Below are 20,049 nucleotides of genomic sequence, written 5' to 3' on the forward strand. Positions count from 1 at the left end.
ATTGTGAGTACTAAAAATCAGGTATTTTATAGAATTAGATGGGGGGTTGGATCAGAAGATTTTCTCAAGAACCTCATTTAACCCCATGGGTACTAAGGTCTTCAGAATCTGGATCCAGTACATCTCCCTATGCCGCAAAATCTCAAAAGCATTGGTGATATTAGTGGGTAGGGCTTCTATTAGGGTGATCGTGAACAAGTGGGGGTTTTTGAGGTGATGGGTACCAAAGTGGCGAGACACGCTGTGCAGTGCATAGTTGTTGATTATATTTCTCTTGTGTTGCCCAATGCGGCTCCTGGTGGTCTGGGTAGTACGTCCGATATATTGTAACTTGCACGGGCATGAAATTAAATAAATTACATTCCTTGTTTCGCATGTTATAGTCTGTTTTATTGTGTACTGGATATTGGTTGTGAATGATTGGAAAGTGTCTGTTTGTGTAATGAAGGTGCAAGCTTGGCAACGGGGCTTTTTGCAGGTATAAGATCCTGGGCGTGAGGGATTGGTAGATTGTCCTGGGGTGTTGGAAGGAGGGTTCTTTAATCTACTTGGGGCCAGTAGGTTTCGGAGATTGGGGGCTCTCCTAAAGGTTAATGTGGGATTCTTGGGAATAGTTTTCACTAGATAAGGGTCCTGTAGCAGTATTTCCCATCTAGATTTGAGTATGGTTCTGATGGTCTTATGTTGGGAGCTGAATTTTGTAATGAATCTTGGAAAGAGGGCGGAGGAGGTGGTTGTTTGAGTAGGTTGTGATGTGGGTGGTGGGTTGGGGATGGTGGCTCTGTGTTTGGCATCTCTGATTAGTTTACGTGGATATTGGCGTTCTCTGAATTTTTCTGTGAGTGTTTTTGATTGTTCATTGTAATCTTTCCTATCTGTGCAGTTGCGAAATATTCGTCTGTATTGGCTATATGGAGTGTTGGTGGTCCAGGGGCGGTGGTGATGACTGTCAAAATGAATGTAATTATTGGCGTCGACTTTCTTGAAGTGTGTTTTGGTCTTGATGATATTTGAATCGGTAAACAGGATGAGATCGAGGTATTCTATGGAAGTGTGGCTGTATTGGGAGGTGAATTGTAGTCCTGCTGGGTTTATATTCAAAAATTCTACAAACAGGGTTATAAGTGATGGATCGCCTTGCCAAATGAATATCAGGTCATCAATGTATCGACGGTAGAAGATTATATTGGAGGAGAAGGGGTTGTTATGGGTGAATTTTAAATACTCTAAATAGCCCATTGCTAGGTTGGCATAGGAGGGTGCGAAAGAACTTCCCATAGCTGTACCTGTTTGTTGATGATAAAATTTATCTAAAAAGGCAAAAGTATTGTGCTTCAATATGAACTCAGCACAACCTATCAAAAAAGCTTGTTGTGCTGTTGGCATGTTGGGGTTGCTCCTTAAAAAGAATTCTAGTGCTGTGAGTCCAAAGGGGTGCGGTATGTTGGTATATAATGAGGTTACATCGCAAGTCAACCATATGTAGTCTGATTGCCAGTTTATATCTTTCAGTAGATGGATGAGATGTTGTGAATCTTTTAAGTATGAGGGAAGGGTCTGTACGTGGGTTTGTAGGTGTTTGTCTAGGAACTGAGATAAATTACTGGTGACTGATTCTATTCCGCATTGGGCAACACAAGAGAAATATAATCAACAACTATGCACTGCACAGCGTGTCTCGCCACTTTGGTACCCATCACCTCAAAAACCCCCACTTGTTCACGATCACCCTAATAGAAGCCCTACCCACTAATATCACCAATGCTTTTGAGATTTTGCGGCATAGGGAGATGTACTGGATCCAGATTCTGAAGACCTTAGTACCCATGGGGTTAAATGAGGTTCTTGAGAAAATCTTCTGATCCAACCCCCCATCTAATTCTATAAAATACCTGATTTTTAGTACTCACAATTTTATACTGTTTTAATGGTCCTCTCTTTTACTTTATGATCTTATCTTCTCCCATTTAATCTGTTTAATAATATTTTATATAATTTTATAATTGCCATTTTAACTTGTGTTTGATTCTTATGTTGCTTGTATAAAATTCAGAGCTTTTAGTATCACTTTTATCCAGCATTGTACATAACCTGGGCTATCATATATACTTTCACCACTAGATGGTGACACTGTTACCTGATCACCACAAAAACTGGTGTTAACAATATATAGTCTCTTCTGATCTATTAGTTTACTAGCAGTCTCACAAATAATGCAATATGACATCTTTTTTCATTCAATATATATATATAATTGTTTTTTTTTTTTTTTTTTTTTTTTTTTTATTATTATTATTTTTTAACAACGAATACCAGTGACTAATCCTTACATAGATACTGCCCACTCGCAGAGTTCTTATACTACTATAATTAATGAGACTTAATATAATATATATAAAAAAAGCTTGCAGATGTTGACTTGGCTGGGATTCAAACCAGGTACCCAGCACTTGCAAGGCGAGAGAGCTAACCACTATACCACCATGCTGCCTTGATGTCCATGTGTGCGTTCCAGCCTCATGACCACTTCCAGGTGCACCCAAATTGGCACGCCTTGCTGACATGGCAGATTTTGATTGGTGCATTAGGATCAATTAGTGCAACCACACTCCCTATATAAGCAGAGCCCCCTCGCACATCTACACAGAGGCGCTCACTTCTGCATCTAGACCCATTGAGGTAAGTCACTCTTGCTGAGGTGCTGAATTTTATTATATCAGTTTAGACTGTTAGTAATTCTTCTTGCAAGTAAGCTCTAGGGCCATAAAATAGTACTATATGTTATACTTACTAAACTGACTATCCTTTAATCTGTAAGCTGATGAACTTTAGCATATCAATTGACAACTATGGATATTTATTAACTTTTGTGTACACTTTGGATTCTTTTGCATATTTTATGATCAATTAGATGCAATTTTTAGACAGAGCGAGTTTTTACTACACTGCGACCAAAAATGTTACAATTTTATCATGTCTTCTTATGTTTTTAAACTGCGCCTTTATTTTAAGCTATTTATATGGGTCATTATGTTTGTATATATTTCTGTTTGTTTTATAGTTATACTCCTGTTTGCCTGATGAAGCAGGACCACACCTGCGAAACGCGTTGCACTAAGTGGAGTTCAATAAAATATTTTTGTATTGATATATTGTGACTCAATTGAGTTTTATATTTTTGAGGGAGGTAAGTCCACCTGAACATCCCCCTCTTTTAGACGGTTTTTAAACGTTTTTATTCTACTCTGGCGCCTCTGTACACCAAGCCTTGCTGAAATCTTGAGTCCACCCTCGGTGGAGGGGTGCTACCCCATTTCCTATCTACAGAGAGCGACATCTTAAAAACCTGAGTGGGGTCAGGTTCTAATACTCCCCACCTGCACTTGAAGTGGTTGCCTATGGGTAACCCATGTTTGTGAGTATATCTAAATATTTTGCTTTTAACCACAACCAACTTAACAATACTACACCATATCGGGCTCTCGATTTCTCTTTGTTCTTCCAAGCATACTCCTTCCTCTACGTCACACTTGGGTCACGTTAGAGCGACAGATCGATTGCAGTCCCGATATGGAGTTTATAGAAGACCGAGCCACACACAGAAACTGCCTTCTGGCACAGTTCAAAACACACACATCTGTTGATACTACCGATACCCCTGCTGAACCGGACAACAACCCAGCAATCCCTGATATCGACTTAAAACCTTTATTTAAAGAACTAGAAACTGCTCTAAAAGACGAATTTTTTAACTTGGCCGACATTGCCATGCAACAGACATATATTGAAGAAAAAATATCACCGGATGGCATCAGAATCAAAACTCTCTCCACCTTTCCCAAAGACCTTGTGTACAGTGACGAGTGGTACATTTACTTAGAGGTGTGCACAGGGGGGATGATGGAGAGAATTATTGCTAAAAGAAAGACCATTGTTGCTGGCTTACAGCCTACCATCAATAGCCTCAAACTTACTATTGCCCTTCACTCAAAAAGCAAGCAATACCCAGCACTCATGTCCAACCTTGTATCCAAAATAAAAAAATTTGAAATTGAAACAATAGACACAAAAGTTAAGAAATTGAATCGAGATAGGCTGGCCTATGCCGAGCATAGAGAAAGGGAAAGAAAATCCAGGTTCCCTCCAGCCTATCCGACACCTTCACCAGCACCCCCTGCACCTTCACGTCCGCCACCTCTTATGAGTCTTTCAGTCCCGGTACCCCAATCACGGATTTTCCCACCCTACCCACCTCCACATCCAGTACCACCACCCACATTCCCACCACCCACACAGGCACCAACCACACCAATTCCGCCCCCACCCTCTTACAATCCCCCTAGGTTTAGTTTTGCCCACACCACTATGTTGGAAAAAACGCTTTTCAAAAAAGCGCCTATGGTAGACGTCCCCACACTGTCCATCAATAATATTTTGCCCTCTGCGGCTCCAACTATCTCAAATCAAGATCAGACTCCACCCCCAACCAACCCACTTGCGGCCAAAGCCAAACCTCCAAGGAACACCAAAACCAAAAGTAAAAAAACAGCGGGCCTAAAGCCCACAAAAACTATTTTCAAAATCAATGAACTCCCTATGTACAAATTTCTAAATGGCGCCCCCCCAGATTCTCTCTCCCAAGGTCACAAACCTACTGGTGGAGCAGAAACCTGCAACACTCCTCAAGTCCCACATTCAGAGCCCCCAGATGATTTAAGAGCCTCCCAACTGAGCATTTACGATTCACAAACACAAGCTCAGGACAATATGTCCCCTCCCCCACCAGTTGTTCTTGGCCCCAACACTCCTGTAGTGGATACACATCTTGGGGCTGACATCACTAACAATCAGCTCAATGCAATTCATGAGACCAGTAACACCTCCGGGGGGGACGGGAATCTTGATACAACCATCACAGCCACGGCCTCTTTTTTAGACCTTCCCTCTACCCTCTCCCAGAACTCCTTACTGCTCCCCATGCCCAGCCCCACAGGCAACAGGGTCCTCTTGAAACCAAGGTTTACCCTGAAACGCCCCCCCCCAAGCCCAGAAAGAGAGGACGCAGAGGAAAAAGGAGAAAAGAGAAACCGATTCTGAACCCAGATAACCCAGCCAATAATATGAAATCTATATTCAATCTGTCTACCCACATTCTCACCTCACATGAAACTGAACTACTCCAGAAGGGTTTGTCTTTCTGTCCCACCAACAATTCAAGCATGTCAGAACTTTTTTCAGACTTGAATGCCTATATACGGAAACTGACATTAAAGCGGCATTTTGCTATAAAAAAACAACCTGTTCTTGATCCCGATACAGCCCTTATCATCACCAACAATGAGAACATACCTACCTGTACCCTAGTCCCAGGTGAACTAGCCCTAGAGAAATATATCACTACTCAACTGAAAGGAAAGTCTAGATTTTATCCCACAGCATCCAAAGGCAACTTCATCTCTACATTTTATTCTCTGGTACTTGAGGATCTACAAAAACTGGACCTTGAAACACCAATCCATACTTCCAACCTTAATCGCTCAGAAAACAGAGCCCTTAAAACCCTCCAAAACAATCATGACATAATCATCAAACCAGCAGACAAGGGCGGAGGAGTGGTCCTGCTCAATAAATCTGATTACCTAGAAGAATCATTTAGACTACTCAACAATACCGACCATTACACACCCCTCGACTATGACCCTACCCTGGAATATAACAACAAACTAAAAACTTTCATCAATACAGCATATCTCAACGGCATTTTAACCAAAAACGAAAGAGCATTTATCATAAACCAACACCCCAAGATACCGTTTTTCTATTACTTACCTAAAATCCACAAAACACTCAACAAACCACCAGGTCGACCGATCATCTCCGGAATAGAATCAGTCACCAGTAATTTATCTCAGTTCCTAGACAAACACCTACAAACCCACGTACAGACCCTTCCCTCATACTTAAAAGATTCACAACATCTCATCCATCTACTGAAAGATATAAACTGGCAATCAGACTACATATGGTTGACTTGCGATGTAACCTCATTATATACCAACATACCGCACCCCTTTGGACTCACAGCACTAGAATTCTTTTTAAGGAGCAACCCCAACATGCCAACAGCACAACAAGCTTTTTTGATAGGTTGTGCTGAGTTCATATTGAAGCACAATACTTTTGCCTTTTTAGATAAATTTTATCATCAACAAACAGGTACAGCTATGGGAAGTTCTTTCGCACCCTCCTATGCCAACCTAGCAATGGGCTATTTAGAGTATTTAAAATTCACCCATAACAACCCCTTCTCCTCCAATATAATCTTCTACCGTCGATACATTGATGACCTGATATTCATTTGGCAAGGCGATCCATCACTTATAACCCTGTTTGTAGAATTTTTGAATATAAACCCAGCAGGACTACAATTCACCTCCCAATACAGCCACACTTCCATAGAATACCTCGATCTCATCCTGTTTACCGATTCAAATATCATCAAGACCAAAACACACTTCAAGAAAGTCGACGCCAATAATTACATTCATTTTGACAGTCATCACCACCGCCCCTGGACCACCAACACTCCATATAGCCAATACAGACGAATATTTCGCAACTGCACAGATAGGAAAGATTACAATGAACAATCAAAAACACTCACAGAAAAATTCAGAGAACGCCAATATCCACGTAAACTAATCAGAGATGCCAAACACAGAGCCACCATCCCCAACCCACCACCCACATCACAACCTACTCAAACAACCACCTCCTCCGCCCTCTTTCCAAGATTCATTACAAAATTCAGCTCCCAACATAAGACCATCAGAACCATACTCAAATCTAGATGGGAAATACTGCTACAGGACCCTTATCTAGTGAAAACTATTCCCAAGAATCCCACATTAACCTTTAGGAGAGCCCCCAATCTCCGAAACCTACTGGCCCCAAGTAGATTAAAGAACCCTCCTTCCAACACCCCAGGACAATCTACCAATCCCTCACGCCCAGGATCTTATACCTGCAAAAAGCCCCGTTGCCAAGCTTGCACCTTCATTACACAAACAGACACTTTCCAATCATTCACAACCAATATCCAGTACACAATAAAACAGACTATAACATGCGAAACAAGGAATGTAATTTATTTAATTTCATGCCCGTGCAAGTTACAATATATCGGACGTACTACCCAGACCACCAGGAGCCGCATTGGGCAACACAAGAGAAATATAATCAACAACTATGCACTGCACAGCGTGTCTCGCCACTTTGGTACCCATCACCTCAAAAACCCCCACTTGTTCACGATCACCCTAATAGAAGCCCTACCCACTAATATCACCAATGCTTTTGAGATTTTGCGGCATAGGGAGATGTACTGGATCCAGATTCTGAAGACCTTAGTACCCATGGGGTTAAATGAGGTTCTTGAGAAAATCTTCTGATCCAACCCCCCATCTAATTCTATAAAATACCTGATTTTTAGTACTCACAATTTTATACTGTTTTAATGGTCCTCTCTTTTACTTTATGATCTTATCTTCTCCCATTTAATCTGTTTAATAATATTTTATATAATTTTATAATTGCCATTTTAACTTGTGTTTGATTCTTATGTTGCTTGTATAAAATTCAGAGCTTTTAGTATCACTTTTATCCAGCATTGTACATAACCTGGGCTATCATATATACTTTCACCACTAGATGGTGACACTGTTACCTGATCACCACAAAAACTGGTGTTAACAATATATAGTCTCTTCTGATCTATTAGTTTACTAGCAGTCTCACAAATAATGCAATATGACATCTTTTTTCATTCAATATATATATATAATTGTTTTTTTTTTTTTTTTTTTTTTTTTTTTTATTATTATTATTTTTTAACAACGAATACCAGTGACTAATCCTTACATAGATACTGCCCACTCGCAGAGTTCTTATACTACTATAATTAATGAGACTTAATATAATATATATAAAAAAAGCTTGCAGATGTTGACTTGGCTGGGATTCAAACCAGGTACCCAGCACTTGCAAGGCGAGAGAGCTAACCACTATACCACCATGCTGCCTTGATGTCCATGTGTGCGTTCCAGCCTCATGACCACTTCCAGGTGCACCCAAATTGGCACGCCTTGCTGACATGGCAGATTTTGATTGGTGCATTAGGATCAATTAGTGCAACCACACTCCCTATATAAGCAGAGCCCCCTCGCACATCTACACAGAGGCGCTCACTTCTGCATCTAGACCCATTGAGGTAAGTCACTCTTGCTGAGGTGCTGAATTTTATTATATCAGTTTAGACTGTTAGTAATTCTTCTTGCAAGTAAGCTCTAGGGCCATAAAATAGTACTATATGTTATACTTACTAAACTGACTATCCTTTAATCTGTAAGCTGATGAACTTTAGCATATCAATTGACAACTATGGATATTTATTAACTTTTGTGTACACTTTGGATTCTTTTGCATATTTTATGATCAATTAGATGCAATTTTTAGACAGAGCGAGTTTTTACTACACTGCGACCAAAAATGTTACAATTTTATCATGTCTTCTTATGTTTTTAAACTGCGCCTTTATTTTAAGCTATTTATATGGGTCATTATGTTTGTATATATTTCTGTTTGTTTTATAGTTATACTCCTGTTTGCCTGATGAAGCAGGACCACACCTGCGAAACGCGTTGCACTAAGTGGAGTTCAATAAAATATTTTTGTATTGATATATTGTGACTCAATTGAGTTTTATATTTTTGAGGGAGGTAAGTCCACCTGAACATCCCCCTCTTTTAGACGGTTTTTAAACGTTTTTATTCTACTCTGGCGCCTCTGTACACCAAGCCTTGCTGAAATCTTACAGCATAGATGTTATTTAGTATATATAAGACAGTGTTCTGCCCAGAATTTTTTTCCAGCTGGGTGGCATGATAAAGTAGTCGGGTGGGGCGAGATGAGAGAATGCTAGACCAGCGCTTCTCTGCACAATTTTGCTTAAGACATAGGAGGAGGTTAGCCGATGACAGCCGGTGCTCACCAAAACTAGCCGGGTGGAGCACCCAGCTAAAAGAGCCTGGGGAGAACACTGTAAGAGATTCCCGTGTACACATCATATATACAGTCACAATCACATATGTATATCTGACTTTAAAAATTCAGGGACTGCTTTATTGAAGCATCACAAGTAACTCATTTTGATTGGTTTACTTCATTTTTGTGGACTAAGCACAGCTATTACTGTATGTATACCGTATATACTCGCAAGCAAGCCGAATTTTTGACCCCCCAAAAGTGGGCCAAAAGTTGGGGGGTCGGCTTGCTTGCGAGTCTCGTTGTTGGTGGAAGGCCGCCTCCCCCCCACCCCGCGGCTGCCGCTGCTATTAGCTTACTGAGCGGCTTCCTCTATTCCCCTCTCCGTCTCCCGGCATGTAAATAGTTCACAGCAGCTCGCTCCACGGCGGCTGCTGTGTGATGACAGGAAGCTGGAGGCAGTGCGGTTTCCATAGTAACGGCGATACACATCGCCGTTACAGGAAACCGCTCTGCCTAGTTGGGTGAGGCGGGGGGCACTATACTAGCTATACTTGGGCACTCAACTAGCTATACTGAGCACTATACTAGCTATACTGAGCACTATACTAGCTATACTGAGCACTATACTAGCTATACTGAGCACTATACTAGTTATACTGAGCACTATACTAGCGATACTGAGCACTATACTACCGATACTGAGCACTATACTACCGATACTGAGCACTATACTACCGATACTGAGCACTATACTAGCGATACTGAGCACTATACTAGCGATACTGAGCACTATACTAGCGATACTGAGCACTATACTAGCGATACTGAGCACTATACTAGCGATACTGAGCACTATACTAGCGATACTGAGCACTATACTGGCTATACTGAGCACTATACTAGCTATACTGAGCACTATACTAGCTATACTGAGCACTATACTAGCTATACTGGGGCACAATACTAGCTATACTGAGCACTATACTAGCGATACTGAGCACTATACTAGCGATACTGAGCACTATACTAGCGATACTGAGCACTATACTAGCGATACTGAGCACTATACTAGCGATACTGAGCACTATACTAGCGATACTGAGCACTATACTAGCGATACTGAGCACTATACTGGCGATACTGAGCACTATACTGGCGATACTGAGCACTATACTGGCGATACTGAGCACTATACTGGCGATACTGAGCACTATACTGGCGATACTGAGCACTATACTGGCGATACTGAGCACTATACTGGCTATACTGAGCACTATACTGGCTATACTGAGCACTATACTAGCTATACTGGGCACTTTACTAGCTATACTGGCCCACACTGGGGGGGGGGGGGGGGGGGGGGGGGATCACGCGGCCAGCATTTCCTACCCCCAGCTTATATGGGGGTCAATCATTTTTTTCCTGGTTTTTCAGGAAAAAGTTGGGGGGTCGGCTTGTATGCGGGTCGGCTTGCTTGCGAGTATATACGGTAAATTATTTATGATGACATCTGAGAAATAGAACATTTTATCATATTTTCTATTTTAATTACAGTTTAAATTCATTAGGAGTGTGTGCATTTTTTCACGACTCCAGGTAACCAAAAATTGCTCCAACTCCATAGCCCTGCTTACCTACCTAAGGAGAGCGGAAAGCGCTGGGTCCTGTAGAGCCTCCCCGTTTTCCTGCCGGTGTCCGCGTTACCCCGCAGGCTTCCCGTAAGCAGTCCAGGACCAATTTGGTCATGGACTGCTTTCTTCCAGGTTGGGGATACTTTGGCAGTCTTCAGAAGCACTCGAACTTCCGAAGATGGGCCGCTCTGCGCTGCGCCCTCGCTCGTCGCAGTACGAAGCCGCTGGTCTTTAAAAGTCCGAGTGCTTCCGAAGACTGCCCATGTCTTCCACGACGAGAAATTTAAATGGGAGAGCCTGCGGGGGAACTATGAGACTGTCAGGAGAACGTGGAGGCTCTATAGAACCCAGAGCCTTCCCTCGCCTTAGGGGACTATCTCTGTTTTTTTCTTTTAGATTTTACTTCCGATTCACTTTAAAGAGAAACTGTGACCAAGAATTGAACTTCATCCCAATCAGTAGCTGATACCCCCTTTTACATGAGAAAGCTTTTCCTTTTCACAAACTGATCATCAGGGGGCGCTGTATGGCTGATATTGTGGTAAAACCCCTCTCATAGTGTGATGCCATGACCATGGTCTCTTTTCACTGACATCACCTGCCAGCAGTAAAAATGTCACCGTGTGATAAATGTCAGAATGTAAATCAGGGAGAGGAAAGATTTTACAATGGGCAAACACTGACTAAATCATTTATACATAATTGTAAAAATGAAACACTTTATTACATTATTTTCACTGGAGTTCCTCTTTAAAGCCGTAAAAAAAAAATATCCCCAACCGAAATCCATAATTGTTCTCAGGGCTCTAGCTGTGATTATGGAAATAATTCTATAATATATGGGACATCGTTGACTGAGAGCGTTTATTCCTTCAGTGCTTTAGAAGGGTATTTTCCAGGTGATAGTACAGGTAGGAGTATTGTTATCCCTTTACAATGCCAAAGCTTTTCATCCTGACCAGGAAATGAGTCCAGGTGTTCTGCTGTTGTTTTTCCAGGGCCATCAGTGTCTGCTCCGTACTCCACCCCTCCCACACAGGAATAACTTAAGGCTATAAGAGCCCTCGGGGTGGATGGAGAACTTGCACGTCATGACCATCTTTAGCACATGTAGGGCGCACGTCATTGGAATCTTCTGTTATTGAATTGCTCATTCGCTAATCAGTTTGTCAGAATTCTGTCTGATATCCGTGGCTGGTTCTATTTATAGTTGATTCGACTGCAGTGGCTGGATAGTGTAATGGTAAAAAGGAACCTGAAGTGTGAGACCTATGGAAGCTGCCATATTTATTTCCTTTTAAAGAGAGTCTGAAGCCATAACTACCTCCTTTTTAATGGCCAGTTCTATTAAGCATTAAGATCATAGCTGATACTCCGCATTCCCACGGCAGAACTATTTATTTTTACCCACGAAAACGCAGGGCAAAATTCGATGATCCTTCCTGGAAGAGGAATAGCTTTGCACAGTAGCGCTGCCTCTGCTCGAGTCAATCTCCGCCTCTCTGTCTTCTTTCATTGAGAGGGGCGGGGAGAGGCGGAGACTGACTGGACTGGAGGATGAGCTACAGTGCAAAGCTCTGCCTCCCCCGGGCAGCAAAATCCGTGACCTGGAAAGTCATGTAATTTAGCCTCAGGATTTTAAGGGTATAAATACCTCGTTCTGCCACGGGAATGCGGCCTATCAGCTATGATCTTAATAGAATCTTAATAGAACGAGCCAATAAAAAAAGGTCATTTTTATGGTTTATCTCTTTAAACAATACCAGTTGCCTGGCAGTCCTGCTTATCTCTCTGGTCAGTAGGGTCTAAAATACCCACCTGAAACAAGCATGCGGCTAATCTTGTCAGATTTGTAATAGACATTTGACCTGCATGCTTGTTCAGGGTCTATGGCTTAAAGTATTAAAGGCAGATGATCAGCAGGACAGTCGGGCAATGTGCACTTTAAAAGGAAATAAACATGTCAACCTCTATATCCCTCTAACCTCCGGTTCCCTTTAGAGTGGACCTGAACTCAGAACTTCCTCTCTGCTTTAAAAGATAAGCAACAGCATAACAACCTTTAAAGAAAAACATTTTTGTTACAGTTAATGCAGCACGGTGGCATAGTGGTTAGCGCTCTTGCCTTGCAGCGCTGGGTCCCCGGTTCGAATCCCAGCCAGGTCAACATCCTGCAAGGAGTTTGTATGTTCTCCCTGTGTCTGCGTGGGTTTCCTCCGGGCACTCTGTTTTCCTCCCACATCCCAAAACATACAGATAAGTTAATTGGCTTCCACCTAAAAATTGGCCTTAAAACTATGATACAGACATATGACTATGGTAGGGACTAGATTGTGAGCCCCTCTGAGGGACAGTTAGTGACAAGACAATATACTCTGTACAGCGCTGCGTAATATGTCGGCGCTATATATAAATACTTAAATAAAATAAAAACAAAAATAAAAAACAAAAATTAACAAACAAATTAAAAATTAAATTAACATTAACATCTTAGTAAGGGGGCTTTTAGGACCATTGTAGTCCCTTACACACTCCAATGAGTTCTGGGTCACCATGAGCTTCCTGGTTAGTCTGTACCTGTTAAATAAAATAAAAATCCTGCAATAAATCTGTGCTGTTTCTTCTTCTTGCTTTCATGGAAGCAGACATATTAACATCCTGTGCTTTCAAATTGGCCTCTTTACCGTGGCAGGCAGCTGACACAGCTGAGGGATCAAATTACATTTGTGCCTAGTCACACATGAGGGGAATTAGACAGGTTAAACTCTCTAAATACATACAGGATGCATTTCTGTATGTTTTCTTTCTGCCCTGTGCAAAAGTTGTCCACTTTAAAGAGGAACTCCAGTGAAAATAATGTAATAAAAAAGTGCTTAATTTTTACAATAATTCTGTATAAATGATTTAGTCAGTGTTTGCCCATTTTAAAATCTTTTAAATCCTTGATTTACATTCTGACATGTATTACATGGTGACATTTTTACTGTTAGCAGGTGATCTAGCTGCTGCATGCTTTTTTGGCAGTTGGAAACAGCTGTAAACAGCTATTTCCCACAATGCAACAAGGTTCCTAGACAGGAAACTGCCAAGAGTACGTACTCAGAATTTCTTTGTGGGAGGGGTTTCACCACAATATCAGCCATACAGCGCCTCCTGATGATCTGTTTGTGAAAAGGAATAGATTTCACATGTAAAAGGGGGGGAAAAGGCGACTGATTGGGATAAAGTTCAAATCTTGGTCGGAGTTTCTCTTTAAGGGCTCTGCCTCTGACACAGGAGACCAGGGTTCGAATCTTGGCTCTTCCTGTTCAGTAATCTGCACCTATTCAGTAGGAGACCTTGGGCAAGACTCCCTAACACTGCTACTGCCTATAGAGCGCACGCCAGGGGCCACAGCTCAATCGGTTTGAATCTGCCAGGAGAAAGTACAATATAAATGTTATTTGTCTTGTCTTGTTTATGCCTCGACTATATTGTAGCAGACTTCTTCAATAGTAACTCTATTTTCTAATAAGCATAGAATGAAGAGTGGTATACAAAGACACGATGTATACAATGGCTACAGCTGGTTACTGGTCATAGGCAGGGCTCTGATCTGGCATTGGAGATTGGACTTGGCTAGATTTACCGTTCTGGTCAGTTAATTGGTCTGTGTTGTTGCTGCAGAGATTTGTCCTGATCGTGGTGGTTTCTCTGTTTTTTCTCTCCACAGATCTACATGCACTTGCGCTCCTACAGCTGCCCAAATGAACAGCGACACATCGTGCGAATTCTCTTCATAGTTCCGATCTATGCCTTTGACTCATGGCTCAGCCTCCTCTTCTTTACGAATGACCAGTACTATGTGTATTTTGATACAGTCCGGGACTGCTATGAGGGTAAGTTCTTTAGCAAAATAACCAGCGTACACCTTTTTTTGTTTGAGGTTAGAATAACCTTTCCATGGCTGTTAAAAGTATGCATAAGATTCCATAGTTTTGCCGGTTCTTGTATGGATGAGGTGACCCACTTCTTAGGGAAGTTCTGGTAGCGTGATTGGTCGCTGTTTTAACAGTTCTTCAATTCCAGTAGCCTCTAGAAATGTCAGGTTTCAGATAGGCTGCAGTATTAACTACGCCCACACTATTTGGCCAATCAGAAAACTTCAAGCTGAAGAAGGCACTTTTATTGGAGAACCTATGGGGTTTACCGATGGGTCACTCAACCATTACTGGCTCCGCTTTGAATGTGGTATATTAGACCTGAATGTGGTATATTAGAATCAATGGAATGTGCATGTGAACATGGTATATTAGTATCGATAGCACAATGCGCTGTGAAAAGCGTACAGCAATGTCCCCTAGTGTGAATGAGGTCTTAAAGGAAGCATCAGGGGGAAAAAATTAGCTTTACTTGCCCGGGGCTTCCTCCAGCCCCTGGCAGGCATTCTGTGCCCTCAGCTCCCGTGCCCAGGATCCCCTCCGGTGCAAATGCCAACCACGCCAGGTCGGCATCTACTGCGTCTGCCCGAGTGCCGCTTTCAATCACTCGCACATGGTCTGGAGTGTTCTACACAGGCACAGTACTTCTGCGTGAACATGAATGACAGCGGTACAGGTGCCGATGCCGACCTGGTGAGGTCGGCATCTGCACCGGAGGGGACCGGGAGCTGCGGCGAGGGCACAGGATGGCTGCCAGGGGATGTGGAGTCGTAGCAGTTTTGGGTACCTGGAGTTGGAATCAGTGGTGTCCTAATCTGAAAAGTCGGAGTAATTTTTTTTTTTTTTTTTGTACTGACTCTACAACCCTGCATTCCAGCAGAGTTCTATCCAGCACCGATCAAATGACAAGTGTTGTGCTTTGCAATGCAGTGCAATGCCATGAGCTGGTAGCCGTCCTCCGCTCCTGCCAGGGCCCTTTCCGCACTGAGATTTTCAACATGATTTTTTATTCCTTAACTGCCCAAAAATCAGTTGACAGCAAGTCGCTCGAATATGTTAGGGCAGTAGTTTGCTGGCTGATTCTGCCAAATGGAAAAAGCATTACATGCATGTCCGTCTCTGAGCTGCATAGTAGTCGTTTGTTTCCAAAACACTAGATTGTTTCCCTCCAATCCTCGAGTGCCGTGTTCTGGCTGCTTATAATGGCCCTGAGCTGTGAGAGTGATAACGCATTGATAGCAGGGGGGGCAGAAGTGTGAATCACCTCTCAGAGGTGCAAATTGAAAGGTCCCACTTTGTCTCCTAGCAACCGCCTCCGGTCCAGAACTCCATCATCTGCAGCTTCATAGAGATTCATAGACAAAGCCTGCCCTTTTCAATCTATTGACTCAATTACTTGGCCTGATTCTTTTATTTGGCCGACCCTTTATTTTTAAGCGTCTATCCGTTGCTTCACGTCTTTTTGCAGTGTTAATTTTTCTTGTTTTCACATCCGTGCGTCTCTCCGTGACACGTCACTCACATCGCTGGCTCTGCACTGAGCTTCTGGTTGGTTTTCTGCTCATTAGTCCCTTCCTTGTCTTTCCAGCTGCAATTTAATGTGATTTGCTAAAGGGCAAGTCAGTAAGACATCCAGGACATGAAGTAGATCTGTCAGCAGTCTGCGGTGTCCATACTGGAAAGAAAGTTGCGGTTTCAAACATTTATTACAGCACATTCCCTATATAGTAAACTCCAAGGGAACGGGCAAAGTAGTTTACTATATCAGAAACTGTGATACTCCAGCGCATATAGTGCACTATAGTGCTGTATCTTAATTCAGTCAACTGGGAGTCAGTTTTTCTTTTCAATGATTCAGCAAGCAAGCACAGACCACTAGATCACAATGCACAGTGCTCAATATGCAGGGATCTGCATGCAATAATCTCACAACAGCTTACACAGGAAGCATAGGTCTCACCAGTTACTGCAGGTACAGTACTGATAGTGTGCTCCTCTGTCCACATTTCTGTGCAGCCTGAATGATGCTGTAGTGTTGCAGCCATGCGCAAGCAACAGATGAGGCCATTCCCTCAGTAATCAGGCATCAGCTTACACAGGAAGCATTGGTCTCGCCAGTTATTGCAGGTACAGTACTGATAGTGTGCTCCTCTGTCCACATTTATATGCAGCCTGGGTGATACTGTAGCGTTGCAGCCATGCACAAGCAAGTCACAGATGACAAGCAGTTCCCTCAGTAATCAGGCAGCAGCTTACACAGGTAGCATAGGTCTCACTGGCTGGTGCTTTTGAAGTAATCCACGCAGGCCCAGAGTAGAGTGCAGATAGCGAGCAGGCTGAATAAATTAACGCTGGAGAGGATAATCGCCAACCTGGATTTTACAAATCTGCTCCATAGTCCAGAGACCCCAACATTCTAGTAACCCAGTACAACAACATGGTATATGAAACATCGACAATATTGCTCCATGGTGCATACCAGAAAGCTAACTGGTTTGACAAAACCAGCATAGATGTAAAAAAAGAAACTGTGCAGAAAGACAGTGGCATAAATCGGGGTCTGAGAAGCACAATTCCAGCCTAGTACATCACCTCAGACAATACCAAGAAGCAGGGGCGTTCCTAGGGTCCTTGGAGATCAGGGGCACCTGTGGGCACTAGTCGGGGCGAGGCAAAAATGGGCGTGGCCATACAGTGAGTGGGCGTGGCCATGGGTGGGGCCAAATGTACATGAACTTAGCAGCGATGTAAGCTACAGATAACGGGCCTTCCATCAAAATATTGGATGGAGCCCCCTGTCCTTTATTTAGATAATTTACAATCAGTATAGGCATAGATCAAAGATGTATACGCACATACAATTTTGATTGGTCAATCACTGACCAATTGCGTTCCACGGATGTTCCTCTCTCTAGCTTCTGACACAACTTCCTGTATAAACAGGAAGTAGCATCAGACACTAGAGGGAGAAACATCCACGCTGGAACGCAAGGAAGGTATGTATCTACCGCTGCCCCGCCGTCTGCATACCTACTATTCAATGCTGGAGGGGAGAGCCCGAGGTGAGGGAGGGGGGAGACCGTCCCCCCTCCCCTCCGACATGCCTCCAAGCTTTCCCCTCATGCTGCCACCGTTCCAGATTCTAGCGGCGGGGCACTCCTGTAAATAGATTGGGGGCACCCCAGGACATGTTGGGGGGCACGGGCCCCCCTAAAATAGGGCTAGCGACGCCCATGCCAAGAAGCAATAACAAAGAAAAAAAAATCAGACTTCATCTTCCTCAAAATATCTACGGCCAAGAACAGAGTTTCTCATCTCTTCTACACAGTGCAATCCTTCATGCCTAAATCCCCCAACCACATTCTCCAGGGAAAGATGTGAAGTCTCTGCTTTTTTCACTAATAAAGTGTCTGCCATCCGTGCCAGAATTATACCAACAACCTCAATGGACCCTTGGACTTAGCATGTGCCTACTACCGTACGACCATGGCAAGCCTTTGACGCTCTTAGGAAGATGTTGGTGCCGCTTGGGGGAAATTCCCGGAGGTTAGTGAGAAAAGGGGAGCGGGAGGGACCCCAAAGACAATGAGCAGCATCAGTATGCTAAGAATTAGGTAATTTAGCTCACCATGCGCTTAATCCAGTTGTTTGTTTGTTTTTCTGCTGCTTCTGCGAGTTGAGGTCTTCGTAGATTTTTTTTCAAGCGCATCCCACAGATGCTCGATTGGATTGGGATCTGGTGAATTTGAAAGTTAAAACGATCATGGTATATCTGTTCAGGCCACCTTGTGCCATTGCTTCATGTTCTATTTCTGGCTCTCAGGTTCCCATTGCAGGCGGTTTTAGCTTTAGACAGTAGGCAGCATGAGCACCGTGACTGGTCTGGAGCCACGCGGCAGCCTTCCACAGGCAAAACAAGGAAAACCGCGCCGCAGATTTCAGGCGCAGCGGGCGCCACCATAGGCCGCTATAGGTGCGCTCACAGTAATTTGGGCGCTGTAAAAAGATGGAGCCCAAATTACTATAAAAACAGCGTAATTCGGCTGTCCGCAATAACTGCCAGCCGAATTACATCTTACCCGATGTCCATGGCAGCCTGGAGGGTGTAATAGGAATTACCACCACCTGGACTTGTGCAGGAGCCGTTTTTCGGCTTTACCCTGTGCCCAAATCTCCCGGCGGCTTAAAGGGATATTGTAGGGGGGTCAGGGGAAAATGAATTGAACTTGCCTGAGATTTCCAAATGGTCCCCCGCAGACATCCTCTGCCCGCACAGCCACTCACCGATGCTCCGGCCCCGCCTACAGTTCACTTCTGGAATTTCCGACTTTAAAGTCTGAAAACCACTGTGCCTGCGTTGCCGTGTCCTCGCTTCAGCTGATGTCACCAGGAGCGTACTGCGCAGGCACAGACCATACGGGGCCTGCGCAATGCTCTCCTGGTGACATCAGTGGAAGCGAGGATCCGGCAACGCAGGCACAGTGGTTTTCAGACTTTAAAGTCTGAAATTCCAGAAGTGAACTGGAGGCGGGGCCGGAGCATCGGTGAGTGGCTGCGCGGGCACAGGATGTCTGCGGGGGGCGGAGCATCGGTGAGTGGCTGCGCGGGCACAGGATGTCTGTGGGGGGCGGAGCATCGGTGAGTGGCTGCGCGGGCGCAGGATGTCTGTGGGGGACGGAGCATCGGTGAGTGGCTGCGCGGGCACAGGATGTCTGTGGGGGGGCGGAGCATCGGTGAGTGGCTGCACGGGCACAGGATGTCTGTGGGGGGGGGGGCGGAGCATCGGTGGAGGACCATTCGAGGCCCCGGGTAAGTTCAACTCATTTTCCCTCGACCTCCCTACAGTATTCCTTTTATTATATGTATGCTACACAGGAAGGTATGATGCTCTCTCTGTTCTGACACCTTTCTCTCATGACCTGTATGAGGGTGCTCACGAAAATTAGGTGGGTGGAGCACCCAACAAAAAGAGCCTGGGGAGAACACTGGAATACGGTTGTCCGGAGGGTCCTGTACATCCTTGCACTAGAACAAGGAGATGATCCAGCATCAGTGGTGAAGGTTGGATGGCTTACACTAGTGCTATAGGGGAAAATGTTGGACATAGACATAGTCCGACACGGGATTGGGAAGGGTTAACAGCCTTTGGATGCCTGGAAACTGGTGCCAAAAGGGTATGCTTCCTTGGACCACAATTGGTAAGTTGTAATCCCTGCATGTCAGGAGTAGGGATGATCACACATTTACAAATTGTTCCGAGTTGATGCAAATTTGTGTGCAAATATACAGGGCTTTGGAGTCGGTACAAAAATCACCCGAGTCAGACTCCAACTCCTCAGTTTATGAAACCACCAACTCCGAATCCAGGCACTCAGAATGACTCCCAACTCCGACTCCACAGCCCTGAAAATATAGGCAGCTTGAAAATGGACCAATCTATTTAAACCTGGGTT

At 43.8% G+C, this 20,049-nt stretch overlaps 1 protein-coding gene across 2 annotated transcripts in view; it reads left to right on the forward strand.

Annotated features, from left to right (window-relative positions):
• Positions 1-20,049, forward strand: part of TMEM184B (transmembrane protein 184B) — a 160,142-nt gene that overhangs the window by 75,070 nt on the left and 65,023 nt on the right. For both annotated transcript variants that reach the window (XM_068252134.1, XM_068252135.1), the window contains exon 4: positions 14,389-14,554. In XM_068252134.1, coding sequence (XP_068108235.1) covers positions 14,389-14,554 — 166 coding nt within the window. The remainder of the gene's footprint in view (positions 1-14,388; positions 14,555-20,049) is intronic.

This window comes from Hyperolius riggenbachi, chromosome 9 (assembly GCF_040937935.1).
Source record: "Hyperolius riggenbachi isolate aHypRig1 chromosome 9, aHypRig1.pri, whole genome shotgun sequence".
In the NCBI taxonomy this organism is placed as follows: Eukaryota; Metazoa; Chordata; class Amphibia; order Anura; family Hyperoliidae; genus Hyperolius; species Hyperolius riggenbachi.